The sequence below is a fragment of the Rhinoraja longicauda genome, chromosome 23 (genome assembly GCF_053455715.1).
Source record: "Rhinoraja longicauda isolate Sanriku21f chromosome 23, sRhiLon1.1, whole genome shotgun sequence".
NCBI lineage: Eukaryota > Metazoa > Chordata > Chondrichthyes > Rajiformes > Arhynchobatidae > Rhinoraja > Rhinoraja longicauda.
Window position 1 is genome coordinate 34,625,114 of NC_135975.1, and position 13,196 is coordinate 34,638,309.

Consider the following 13,196-nt stretch of genomic DNA (forward strand, 5'->3'; position numbering starts at 1 on the left):
TAAGAAAATAACTGCAGATGCTGGTACAAATCGAAGGTATTTATTCACAAAATGCTGGAGTAACTCAACAGGTCAGGCAGCATCTCAGGAGAGAAGGAATAGGTGACGTTTCGGGTCGAGACCCTTCTTCAGACTGATGTCAGGGGGGCGGGACAAAGGAAGGATATAGGTGGAGTCAGGAAGACAGTGGGGGATCTGGGAAGGGGGAGGGGAAGAGAGGGACAGAGGAACTATCTAAAGTTGGAGAAGTCAATGTTCATACTGCTGGGTTGCAAGCTGCCCAAGCGAAATATGAGGTGCTGTTCCTCCAATTTCCGGTGGGCCTCACTATGGCAAAGGAGGAGGCCCATGACAGAAAGGTCAGACTGGGAGTGTCCCAAGAAAGCAGATGTGGCTGTGGTAGCGAGTCTGGGTCAAAATGTGGTCGTAGAGCAGGAGGGCAGGAGAAATCACAGATGTAGATGCACAAGAGTCTCTTGCCCAGAGTAGGGGAATCGAGAATCAGAGGACGTAGGTTTAAGGTGAGGGGGGAAAGGTTTAATAGGAACCTGAGGGATAACCTTTTCACGCAAAGGGTGTAGGCGTATGGAACGAGCTGCCAGAGGAGGTAGATGAGGCAGGTAATATCACAACATTTAACAAACATTTTGACAGGTACATGGATAGTATAAGAAAATAACTACAGATGCTGGTACAAATCGATTTATTCACAAAATGCTGGAGTAACTCAGCAGGTCAGGCAGCATCTCGGGAGAGAAGGAATGGGTGACGTTTCGGGTCTAGACCCTTCTTCAGACTCACGTTTCGGGTCGAGACCCTTCTTCAGACATGGATAGGACAGGTTTGGATGGATAGGTACATGGATAGGACAGGTTTGGAGGTATATGGGCCGAACGCAGGCAGGATGGACTAGAGTAGATGGGACATGTTGGCACTGTACAACTACATTCTAAAACCAATCCTCAAAATAAGATTTTGCTGCGGTTTGAAATCGATCATTTTCCCACAAATGGGAAGCAAATCCGCAGTAGAAAGTGTGCAATTTTAGGCAACAAAAACGTTGAACATCTCTGTATTGCTTGCTTCGTAACAAATGAAGAGATTGAACTATCTTCATTATTCCAATCATCACTTTAACCTCAAACATGATCTATATTAATAAAAGTAACAGTTTATTAAAAAAAAACACAGGCCCTCTTCCCAACATCAGTTTTGGTCAGAAGATAGACACAAAATGCTGGAGTAACTCAGTGGGTCAGGCAGCATCTCTGGAGAAATGGATAGGTGACATTTTGGGTCGAGACTGAGAGTCAGGGAGGGGGTAAGACTAGAGGTATGGGAAGGTACAGAACAAAGCAGAGCCTGCATCGATGACTCAGGGAAGGTGGAACCCACAATGGTCCATTGTTGACTGGGGATGAGGTGATAACGAAGAAATACAAACAGTGAAAATTTTCGGTCAAAGCTTTGGGTCTAAACCGGAGTGTTGTTGCAACACTGGATTATTTTCCGGTTTAATTCTCCTTCAGCTTGAAATGTTACCTTGCACTTTCCTTGTCGGTTACAAACGTTGGCGTTGCGGCCAAAGGACTACGCAAATCTTTCCTGATGTAAATCTTTTCTGTCGACGCTGCGCAATTTGCTGACTTTTCTCGGGAAACTTCGATGGGTTTCCGCTCACACTGCACAGCTATTGAAAAAGCAAATGCTGTTAACCATTTACGGTTAATCCACTGGAATGGGCTCGAGATATAATCGTCCGGTGGTACGGGGCTACACTTACAATCCTGCTTCATTCCCAGTACCAGGCATCTCTGCAACCGACAGTACTGGCAGCGGTTTCTGTGGTGCTTGTTAATCACGCAGTCCTTCGACCCTCTGCAGACGTACACTAAGTTCTTCCTTATACTTCTTTTGAAGAAGCCTTTGCAACCTTCGCAGCTCACTGCCCCATAATGACGTCCTAAAAAGTTGGGGAAAACAAAAACAAAAATCAGATGAACTTCCCAGTATAAATACAAACGATTCTTCAAAATGGAATGATGGTTATAATCAGCTAAATAGAACTGTCAAATACCCCATGTATAGGAAGGAACTGCAGATGCTGCTTTACACTGCAGATAGACACAAAATGTTGGGAGTATCTCAGCAGGTCAGGCAGCATTTCTGGAGAAAAGGAATAGGTGACGTTTTGGTTCGGGACATCTGTCCCTCCCCCACTCTAGCCGTCCTGTTAGTTTTACAGTTCGTCTCCCCTTGCTATCTCCTCCTCCACAGCCAACAATTAACTATTGTGGGAGCATTGGTCAGCAGTATCGGCTCTGATCTCTTCTGCACCTCTTAATGCCTCGAGTTTCCCTCTCCCCTGACTCTCAGTCTGAAGAAGGGGCCCCGACTCAAAACGTCACCTATTCCTCTTCTCCACAGATGCTGCCTAGCTAGCTGAGTTACTGCACATTTTGTGTCAAATACCTATATTTCACATGAAAAATACTCCAGCAGGTAACAAGGATAGAGGACAAGGAACAGGAGGAGGCCAATTGGTCCTTCAAGTCTGCTTTGCTGTTTAATAAGACGACGGTCCATCCAAATTCTGGCTTCGACACCACTTTCCCCCATCTCCATAAACCTGTGCAATTGAAATGTTTGTCACTCACAGCCTTGAATAGGCTCAACTTTTACCACAAAAGTTCTCCAAATCAAGAATTCCAAATATTCATGACCCTCAGGAAAAAACGTTGCCCTGTCAGTCTTAAACGGGCAACCCATTCTTCCAAAACTACCCTAGCTATAAACATGGTCACGGTGGCGCAGCGGTAGAGTTGCTGCTTTACAGCAAATGCAGCGCCGGAGACCCGGGTTCGATCACGACTACGGGTGCTGCCTGTACGGAGTTTGTATGTTCTCCCCGTGACCTGCGTGGGTTTTCGCCGAAATCTTCGGTTTCCTCCCACATTCCAAAGACGTACAGGTTTGTAGGTTAATTGGCTTGGTAAATGTAAAAACAATTGTCCCTAGTGTGTGTAGGATAGTGTTAGTGTGCGGGGATCGCTGGTCGGCGTGGACCCGGTGGGCTGAAGGGCCTGTTTCCGCGTTGTATCTCTAAACTAAACTACCCACAAAAGCAAACATGCTCTCTGTCTGCACCCAGTCAACCCCTGCCAGAACCTAGAGATCTAATCACAAAGTATATTGAACTTCTCCAATGACTCCAGGTAGAGTTTAGGGTGGCACATTGTCGCAGTGGTAGAGTTTCTGCCTTGCAGCACCAGAGACCCTGGTGTTCGATCCTGACCACAGTTGCTGTCTTTACGGAGTTTGTACGTTCTCCCTGTGACCGGGTGGGTTTTCTCTGGATGCTTCGGTTTCCTCCCACACTCCAAAGACATACAGGTTTGTAGGTTAATTGGCTTGGTATAAATGTAAATTATCCCCAGTGTGTGGTAGGACAGCGTTAGTGTGCAGGGATTACAGGTCTGCGCGAACTCGGTGGACCCAAGGGTCTGTTTCCGCGCTGTATCACTAAACTAAACGTAGAACTGTATAGTAACAGAACATTGATCCCAAGTATAGAAATCCAGCATTCCAAAGTGTAGGCTGCTGACCCAAACAACACACAAATTCCGTTTGTATTTCATTCAAAACTACATTAAAAAAAAGTTTGCCCATTCAATTTCAGTAAACGCTTTTCTAAATTTGTGATCAGTATTTCTGGAAATTAAAATGACCGATTTAGATGGCCTTGTTATTGCAATGCATTGAATAGAGTTTCCCATGTGGGTGACTTTCAATTGGCTCCTCTGTTCAGAGGGAATAAGGAACCATGCTGTGATGCATCCCGATAAAATGCTTTCCACAGCACATCTGTAGAAGTTGGTGAGGTTATTGGGGACATGCTAAACTTCCTAACCCTTCTGAGGAAGTAAGGCTTTGGTGGCCATTGCTTCAATATGGGTGTTCCAGAACAAATTGCTGGTGATATTTATTCCTGAGAACTTGGACCTTTCAAGAATATCAATTTCGGCTGTCAATGTATGTGTACAGCTTTGCTTACTGAAGTCGATCACTCTCCTTTGTCTTGCTGCCATTGAGGGAAAGGTTGCTGTCTTGGTACCAGGTACATGGTTCGCAATCTCCTTCGTGCTGATCAATCAGCTGACCATTGAGTTCCTCTAGCACTTTGTGTTTTTTTTTTGTTTTCTTTCCCCTTGCTACCACATTTAGTGCACTTTTTTACTTTACCACTCTCTCAGGGATCTTCAGAACAGAATCAAGTACTTGATCAGAGTTTTGGTAGCAGATTGCCAACAGATACTGAATCTCAAATATAATTGTTCTTATTTCCCCAAAGGACATCATCACTTTCTAAGGACAATGGTTGCTAACTAGATTATTGACTTTCATGTTAGGTATCCAATGAGAAGGAATCAGCTTTACGAATCTCCAGATTTATAATGTCAAACCATCACCTGCATTGAAGGATATCATTGTGAATAAACGTGTGTGATCCAACGCAAGCTTTAGTTTAGTTTAGTTCAGAGATACAGTGTGGAAATAGGCCCTTTGGCCCACGGAGTCCACACCAACCAGCGATTCCCGTACACTAACACTATCCTACACACTAAGAACAATTTACAATTATACCAAAGTCAATTAACCTACAAACCCCTATCATCTTTGGAGTGTGAGAGGAAACCGGAGCACCCAGAGAAAACCCACACAGGTCACGGGGAGAACCTCCCTGAGTCAGGATTGAACTCGAGACTCTGGTGCTAAAAGGCAACAACTCTACCGCTGTGCCACCGTGCCGCTATCTTTAAATAAAAGTCAGAATTTAAAGCAACCATTTCTTACCCGATGCTCTGTCACCACAAACTACACAGAACTCCAGTGGAGGCTTGACTGCACTTTGCTCAGCTGAAGATGCATCAGTTACAATCTACAGAGATGAAAATATCAATATGTTTAAAAAAAACATGCAGGGCAAACCAAGGCCAGAAATTCTGCAGTTTTCACCATACATTCAGCTGCAATACAAAACCTGGATATGTAACTTCCTGTTATGGCTTTGACCGAGTTATGATACAGATCTGAACAAGTTCCAAGTGGAACCTCTATCAGCTGCACTATCTAAGCTTTCAATTATTTTTAAAATAAGTCCCTGCAGTTTGGTAAACTCAGTTACTCTCAAGTTACTCACGTGAAGTTTAGGCAGGGAAAAGTTTAGACACATAATGTTATCCACAGATTAATTGTTCACCACCAAATTTGAACCATCAAGTCTGTGCTGTGATCAGCACTGCCAAGGGGGAATTTTTTCTTATGTAATTTTTCAGTATGTGCTGGGTAGGCTGACATTTCTTGGACAATCCTTGTGGCCCTGAGAAGGCAAGTCAGTTGGTTGGTCTGCTTTGCCAATTCCTAGAAGAGTTAGGAGTTGACTAAGAGCAAAGTCACACATAGAAACATAGAAAGTTGGTGCAGGAGTAGGCCATTCGGCCCTTCGAGCCAGCACTGCCATTCAATATGATCATAGGTACACACAAAATGTTGGAGTAATTCAGCGGGTCAGGCAGCATCTCAGGAGAGAAGGAATGGGTGATGTTTCGGGTCGAGACCCTTCTTCAGACTGATGTGAAAATAGACACACATGATCAATATGATCATGGCTGTTCATCCAAAATCAGTACCCCGTTCCTGCTTTCTCCCCATATCTCTTGATTCCGTTAGCTCTAAGAGCTATATCTAACTCTCTCTTGAATACATTATAATTTAGATATGGAGACACAAGCAACTGCAGATGCTGGTTCATAAAAAAAAGATACAGAGTGCTGGAGTAATTCAGCAGGTCAGGCAGCATCTCTGGAGAACATGGATAGGTGACTGAAGAAGGGTCCTGACGAGAAACGTCATCTACCCATGTTCTCCAAAGAGGCTTAAACAAGGAACTGAAGATGCTGGTTTACAAAAACAAAAGACACAAAGTGTTGGAGTAATTCAGCAGGTCAGGCAGCATTTCTGGAGAACATAGATGTGGCGTTTCAGATTGGGACCCTTCTTCAGTCTGACAATGAGGGAAATCTAAATTCTCCAGAGATGCTGCCTGACCCACTGAGTTACTCTAGCACTGTGTCTATTTTCATACGAGAGACATAATGGCCAATTTCCTTTTTTTGGAAAGGCAGTTATAGAATTAGCTTTTTATTCTCCCCAAATACCAATCTTTTAATTTTTTTTTCAAATATGGATGATTTTTATTTCCGCCTAGCAAGTGTGATTTTAATTCTTGTCCTCTGGATTATTGGATTACTTGTCCAATACTGTATACCCAGCAACGGACATGTCAATCCTTTAACATTCTCAACTCTCCAGCACCCCATAAACGCTTCCTTTTTTACCAAATCTGAAAAAGTCAAAGTTTGGAGTTCAGCAAAAACAAAGGATATTAAGTGTACAAAGTAAATCAGGATGGAGATTGCTGGTAGCACTCCAGTTTGTGTTTTAAAAGCCCAACGATTGTAGGAGGAAGAATCTGAGAGCCCTATAAAATGATCTGATTTTCAAGACGATAGGAAGAATGGAAGTGAGAGAAGAGAGAGGCTTTTGGACACGCACATGGATTTGCAGGGAATGGAGGGATCGGGATCATGTGCAGGCAGATGAGATCAGTGTATCTTGGCACCATGTTTGGCACAAACGTTGAGGGCCGAAGGTCTTGTTCCTGTGCTGTACTGTTCTATGTTTAAGTGAGGTTTCGATCAACTGTCTATTAGTTATCCCAGCGGGAATGAACACAGATACCAGACTGAACAAACAAGGAAACAATCCACCAGTCAAGTATCAACTCTACTAACCAAAATTATTTCAGTGGCTTTTAATAATATAATGCTCTTTTGGAAAAAAACACTAAAAAAATATATTTAAAAGTTAGTCTCAATAAAGCCTTTAGGATATTGCAAACACTAATGTTTATCTGTTTTCTTTACCGTCTGACTCTGGAGAATAGAATGCTAATTTTGCCCGTAACACCCAGACCCGGGAATAAAGATTTAAAAATAGAAACCCAAGGAAAGTTGGAACGGCTAGATTGTGGTAAAAAACAAACAAACTCAATGCTTTAATTACATAACAGGCATGTACAAAGTTTTCAGGTTCCAAAGGTCACCACACACTGCATAGTACAATTTACGGCCACTCTACCTGTATGTGTTGCGCTGATCCATCGGGAGATGTGAAGATGAGCTGGTTGAGGCCAGCAGAGTCAGGTGTGGCCAAGATGACCTTTCCTTGTCCTGAGTCAGGCCGGGCTAATATCACTTTGTTCGAGGTTGTGCCATCTGAATTTGTTAATATGAATTGCTTGTTTGCACCATGATCCATCGACGTGACAATCTGAATCTTTTGGCCCGTCTGCTGATCAGTCACAATCTACAATTACAAACACATCATTTGGCAGCTTATCATAGGACACAGAGGAAAACAATCTAATGGTGCCCTCTGGAACTTTGCTTCACTACCTACTTCAACACTCCTCATTCCATCATCCACACACAACCTTTTAAGAAATTGTTTCCCAAACTGTCACTGACCCCCATCTCCAGAGATTCTCCCTCTGTGACCACACACTCCAAAGCTCAAAACAGCCAAATTTCGACCTTGCTTCTTATGGATCCCAGCTTTCTTTGCCACCGTCAGATGCATGCAATGCTCTCTGCTCCAGTTCTTCTGGATCTAACCCCTCTCCCTTTTTTGGTTCAGTAAAATGTTCTCCTCTCCGTGGAAAGCATCATCAACTTTGCTACCATTTTCTCTCCCTCTTTTCTTCACATGGTTCACCTTTGACATTTTCCTCCCCTCACATTTTCAATAATTTTGTGGGGAATAGATTAGTGATCGATATCCATTACATAATCAATGGCCCCTCACTTACCCTGACCCAAAATGTCCTTCCATCCCACTTTCCATAAGCGTTCCATTCATCCAGTTCTCCATTCTTCTCCCAGCTTGCACCACCTGATCTCGCAACATTATCTTCTGCAGCAGTGTTGCTTCTGCGACTTCCTTAAGACTTAACTGAGGTTTCTCTCTGTACTTAACATGCCCCACGAACGTATGTTCCACCCTGTACATTTTGTTAATTTTGTCCCTCCGTCACAGAACTTTCAGAGGTCTACTGTCCTCACCACGTCCACCAGCTTTTAAATTCACCAGTAACCATGAGCTCTTGTTTTGTGAAGAAACCACCAAACACATCCCTTCCTGTATCAACTTTCCAATTGCTCCCTCCTCTACTTGCTGGTTCATATCACCAGCACTCAACTTTTTTTTTAAATTGCACAGCCTATCTGCATGAAAGGTTTCTCCCATTTATGTTCTGCTTTTCTACTCTCCAGAGCATGTATTCTTAAGGCGAAATAACAATTTATTTGCCCTTTTCAATTTAGTGTGGTATACTCGCCAATCATGGTAAAGTCTTCCCTGAGAACATATGAAAAAGAGGCATAGCAGACCACACTGTCCTTTTATCCTGCTTCGCCATTCAAAAAGATCATGGCTGGACCCATCAGTGGCCCCCAACTCCACATCCCAGCCCAACTGCTATAATACATGATTTCCCCATGAAAATCTCAACCTTCAATAGACTCAATGGCTCAGTGGTCACACCTTTCTGGGGTAAAAATAAAATTCTGAACATTCACAATCCTAAGAAATTACTTTTTATCTTTTCCCACAAGACTATGAAGGTGTTTTGAGATTCTCCTCTCATGAACTCGCACCCGAGGGCATCAAATACAATCATCATCCTCTCTTCCAAACTCTAGACAGCTAACATCTATTCTCTTCAACCATTCAGAAAACAAACCCTTTAGTGCACAAATCAATCTAGAGAACCTTTCTGTTCCTGATTAAGATTACCAGGTATAATCTTAGCAAATGAGCGCCAGGCCTTAATCTCAAACACCATAACTGATTTCATCACTTCTGGCTGTCTGCCTTCCACAGCCTCCAACCTGAAAGTTTCCCAGCCCCACACAGCCCATTTTCACCTTCTCCTCAAAATCCACAAATACAACTGCCCTGGCAGACCCATTGTTTCTGCCTGCTCCTGTCCCACGGAAATGATTTCTACATACATCAACTCCATCCTATCCCACCTGGTCCAATATGTCCCAACCTATGTCCAAGATACCTCACATGTCCTTCGTCTCTTTAATGACTTCCGCTTTCCGAGCCCCCACTCCCTCATCTTTACTTTGGACGGTCAGTCACTCTACACCTCCATCCCCCACCAGGAAGGCCTTAAAGCCCTCCGTTTCTTCCTCGACCGCAGAACCATCCAATTTCCCTCTACTTACACTCTACTCCACCTAGCGGAGCTGGTCCTCACCCTCAAAACTTCTCCTTCCACTCCTCCCACTTCCTCCAAGTCCAAGGCGTATCTATGGGCACCCGCATGGGCCCCAGCTATGCCTGTCTCTTTATAGGGTACGTTGAACAATCCCTGTTCCAGGCGTACACTGGCCCTGTCCCCAAACTCTATCTCCGTTACATTGATGACTGCATCGGTGCTACCTCCTGCACCCATGCAGAACTCATGGACTTCATCAACTTTATACCTGCGTATAAAGTTTGGTTGCCTGCAGGACACTCGGCTCTCTGAACAACAGCATTCTTTCGTCTCACTGCACTGTCTATCATCTTCTACACTTCCTACCAAAGCAAATAACCTGATTTCCCCACACTGTACTCCATCAGCTGCTTCTTTCTACTTAGTCAATGTTCCATCAAGGTTCTTAGTGTCCTACTCACAATTGAATTTTGCATCTATTTTCATACTGCAGCAAAATTGGATGAAATACACTTAATTCCCCCTTCTAAGTCATTAATATTACATGTAAATAACTGATGTCACTGCAGTGATCCCTGTGATACTCCACTATTTACTTTGTTGGTCTGAAAGCAACTGTTCTGAAGAAAAGCTCTGTTTTCTCCATTCTACTTTACTCACCTCAATACCAAGAATTGTTCTGTTGTAATCTTGGTACCTTATATGGTACCTTATCAAATGCCTTTGGGAAATTTATTTGCACTATATTGACTTGTTCGCCTTTATTTGCATACACTGCTAGTTACCTACTCAGAGTCATAGAGTGATACAGCTTGGAAACAGGCCCTTCGGCCCAACTTGCCCATACCGGCCAACATGTCCCAGCTACACTGATCCCACCTGCCCGTATTTGGCCCATATCACTCCAAATCTGTCCTATCCATGTACCTGCCTAACTGTTTCTTAAATGTTGGAATAGTCCCTGCCTCAACTACCTCCTCTGGCAGCTTGTTCCATACACCCACCACCCTTTGTGTGAAAAAGTTACCTCTCAGATTCCTAATAAATCTTTTCCCCTTCACCTTAAACCTACTCCAAGGACTCTAGTAAACTTTTCAAACAGGAATTCCTTTCTGAGTATTCAGAATCATACGGTCATCCAGCAGAGAAACATGTTCTTTGTCCCTCCAAGGCCCTGCCAACCAACTAATAACAGCTATACAAATATCAATTACCAACGCTTAGCCCACAGCCTTCAACGCCTTGGTAATGGGTTTTTGTCTGGATACATAAATGTCAGAATCTCTGTCTCCACCACTCCCACAATAAGTGTGTTTCAGATTGTAATCACCCTTTAAGTGATAAAGTTTTTCACATTCTCTCAGATGTCAATGCAGTGATCACGAGTCACTTCAATGACATCTCCTCTGTCGGTACCGCACCTTTGCCTTTGCACCGGGAAAAAAAATCCGACTATCCACTTTATTTATGCATCTCATTATATTGTACACCTCTCTCAGACTTCCTTTAGCTTGCTCTGCTCAAAGAAAAACAAAACCTGGTGCTCCAATCTCTCCTCCTCAAAACGCACCACACCTGCCAGCATCCTGATGAATTTGCTCCACATCCTCACTAGTTTTATCACACCCTTCTTATAGCGCAGTGACCAGAAGTGTACTTTACCCCAGCGGTGGTCTACCCAATGTTTCATTTATCTCTGCCATAACCTTGCTCCTTGTATAACCTACATCCGACTAATGAAGACAAGTATTGCATATGTGTGGGAGAAAAAAAAAATGCAGATGCTGGTTAAAATCAAAGGTAGACACACAATGCTGGAGTAACTCAGCGGGTCATGCAGCATCTCGGGAGAGAAGGAATGGGTGACTTTTTGGGTCGAGACCCTTCCTCAGACTGAAAAGGGTCTCGACCCGAAACATCACCCATTCCTTCTCTCCCGAGATGCTGCATGACCCGCTGAGTTACTCCAGTATTGAGTGTCTACCAAGTATTGCATATGCCTTCTTCACCACCTTATCCACCTTCAGGAATCCTTAGATTTGTACATCGGCTGTTCTGCAAAATGCCCTAGAGCCTTTTACCATTCATAGCCTTTTGCCTTCATAAATGCATCACCTCATATGTATCAGGATTAAATTCCATCTGCCTTTGCTCTGCACATTTTGCACAATAATCAATATCATTCGTATCCTGCTCACTAAAAACAACACCAATTTACAAGTCTTCTGCAAACTTACCAATCATATGTCCTACATGTAACTCCAAATTGTTAATACACATAACTAAAAATTCTAGCACCAATCCCTGTGGTCACAGCTTCAATCACAAAAATAATGCTGCACGATTACCCTCTGTCCTCTACAACTAAACCCGTTTTGGATTCAACTTGACACAAAGCCCGTGGGCTCTTGCGTTTTGGACCAGTTTCCCCACGTGGGACTTTATCAAAGGCTTTACCCAAGTCCATGTACACCACATCGAGTACACAGCCCTCATGAAGGGACTTTTGTTATCTCTTTGAAAGAAATTCAATCAAATTGGTCTCCCTAACTAAGCCACACAGATCATCTTTGATACTTCCCTTCCTTTCCAAAAGCAGATTAATCCTATCCCTCAGATATTTTTTCCCAAAGACTTCCCTACCACTGATGTTAGAATCAAGTGCTTTTAGTTACTTAGCTTATACTTGCTGTCCTTTTTGAAGAAAGATTCTGCAACCGTACAGCAGGGAACCAAGACATCTGCCCCAGCTTGTCTACAGCGACCAGTGGACACCCTTCTGTATTAATCTTACCTCCAAGCACTTGGCCCATAGCCTTCTATGGCTAAATAATTCAAGTGTTCCTCTGGACATTTAAGTACTGTCGGTGACCCAGCCGCAACCATGCTCTTGGACTGTGCATTGCAGATACTTCCTACTCTCTCTTGGTGAAGATATTCTCCCTAATATATCCCAGCTAAATCTCTACCCCGGTATCCTGAACAGCTTCTTGCAGTCTCCCCTTTCCCCACCCCTCACAATTATATGTACCTCAACCAGTTTGCCATCGTGCCCTGGATCCCAGGACCCTAACTCTTCAGACCTCCTGCAGTAATGAACTCTTTAATTAATATTAGAATGTCAGAGTCATACAGCATGGAACTAGGACCATTGGCCCAATCCATCCATGCCCATCTAAACTGGTCACATTTTCTTTTAGTTTAGAGATACAGTGTGGAAACAGGCCATTTGGTCCACCGGGTCTGCGCCGACCAGCGATCCCCGCACACTAACACTGTCCTACACACACTAGTGGCAATTTACATTTACCGAGCCAATTAACCTACTGACCTGTATGTCTTTGGAGTATGGGAGGAAACTGGAGCTTCCCAGAGAAAATCCACGCAGGTCATGGGGAGAAAGTACAAACTCTGTACAGTCTGTACGGAGTTTGTACGTTCTCCCCGTGACCTGCATGGGTTTTCTCCGAGATCTTCGGTTTCCTCCCACACTCCAAAGACGAACAGGTATGTAGGTTAATTGGCTCGGTAAATGTAAAAATTGTCCCTAGTGGGTGTAGGATAGTGTTAATGTTCGGGGATCGCTGGTCGGTGCAGACCCGGTGGGCCGAAAGGGCCTGTTTCCGCGCAGTATGTCTAAACTAAACTAGACAGCACCCGTAGTCAGGATCAAACCCGGGTTTTTGGCGCTGCAAGATAGAAATTCTACCGCTGCGCCACTGTGCCTGAGTTTGATGCGTATCTCTCCTGCTCTTTTTCCCCATTACACATGAAGATTCTGACCAGTTGACCTTCTAGCAACCATGTCTCACCAATTTTCCTCATACAAATTAGTGCTCTTGGTTTT

General features: G+C 43.8%; 1 protein-coding gene across 6 annotated transcripts in view; it reads right to left on the reverse strand.

Moving 5' to 3' along the window:
• Positions 1 to 13,196, reverse strand: part of nr2c1 (nuclear receptor subfamily 2, group C, member 1) — a 145,586-nt gene that overhangs the window by 42,157 nt on the left and 90,233 nt on the right. For 4 of the 6 annotated variants that reach the window (XM_078420045.1, XM_078420042.1, XM_078420043.1 and 1 more), the window contains 4 exons: positions 7,201 to 7,428; positions 4,855 to 4,939; positions 1,784 to 1,963; positions 1,543 to 1,708 (listed from right to left, as the gene is read on the reverse strand). In XM_078420045.1, coding sequence (XP_078276171.1) covers positions 1,543 to 1,708; positions 1,784 to 1,963; positions 4,855 to 4,939; positions 7,201 to 7,428 — 659 coding nt within the window. The remainder of the gene's footprint in view (positions 1 to 1,542; positions 1,709 to 1,783; positions 1,964 to 4,854; positions 4,940 to 7,200; positions 7,429 to 13,196) is intronic. The other 2 variants (XM_078420046.1, XM_078420044.1) reach the window with 1 other exon arrangement.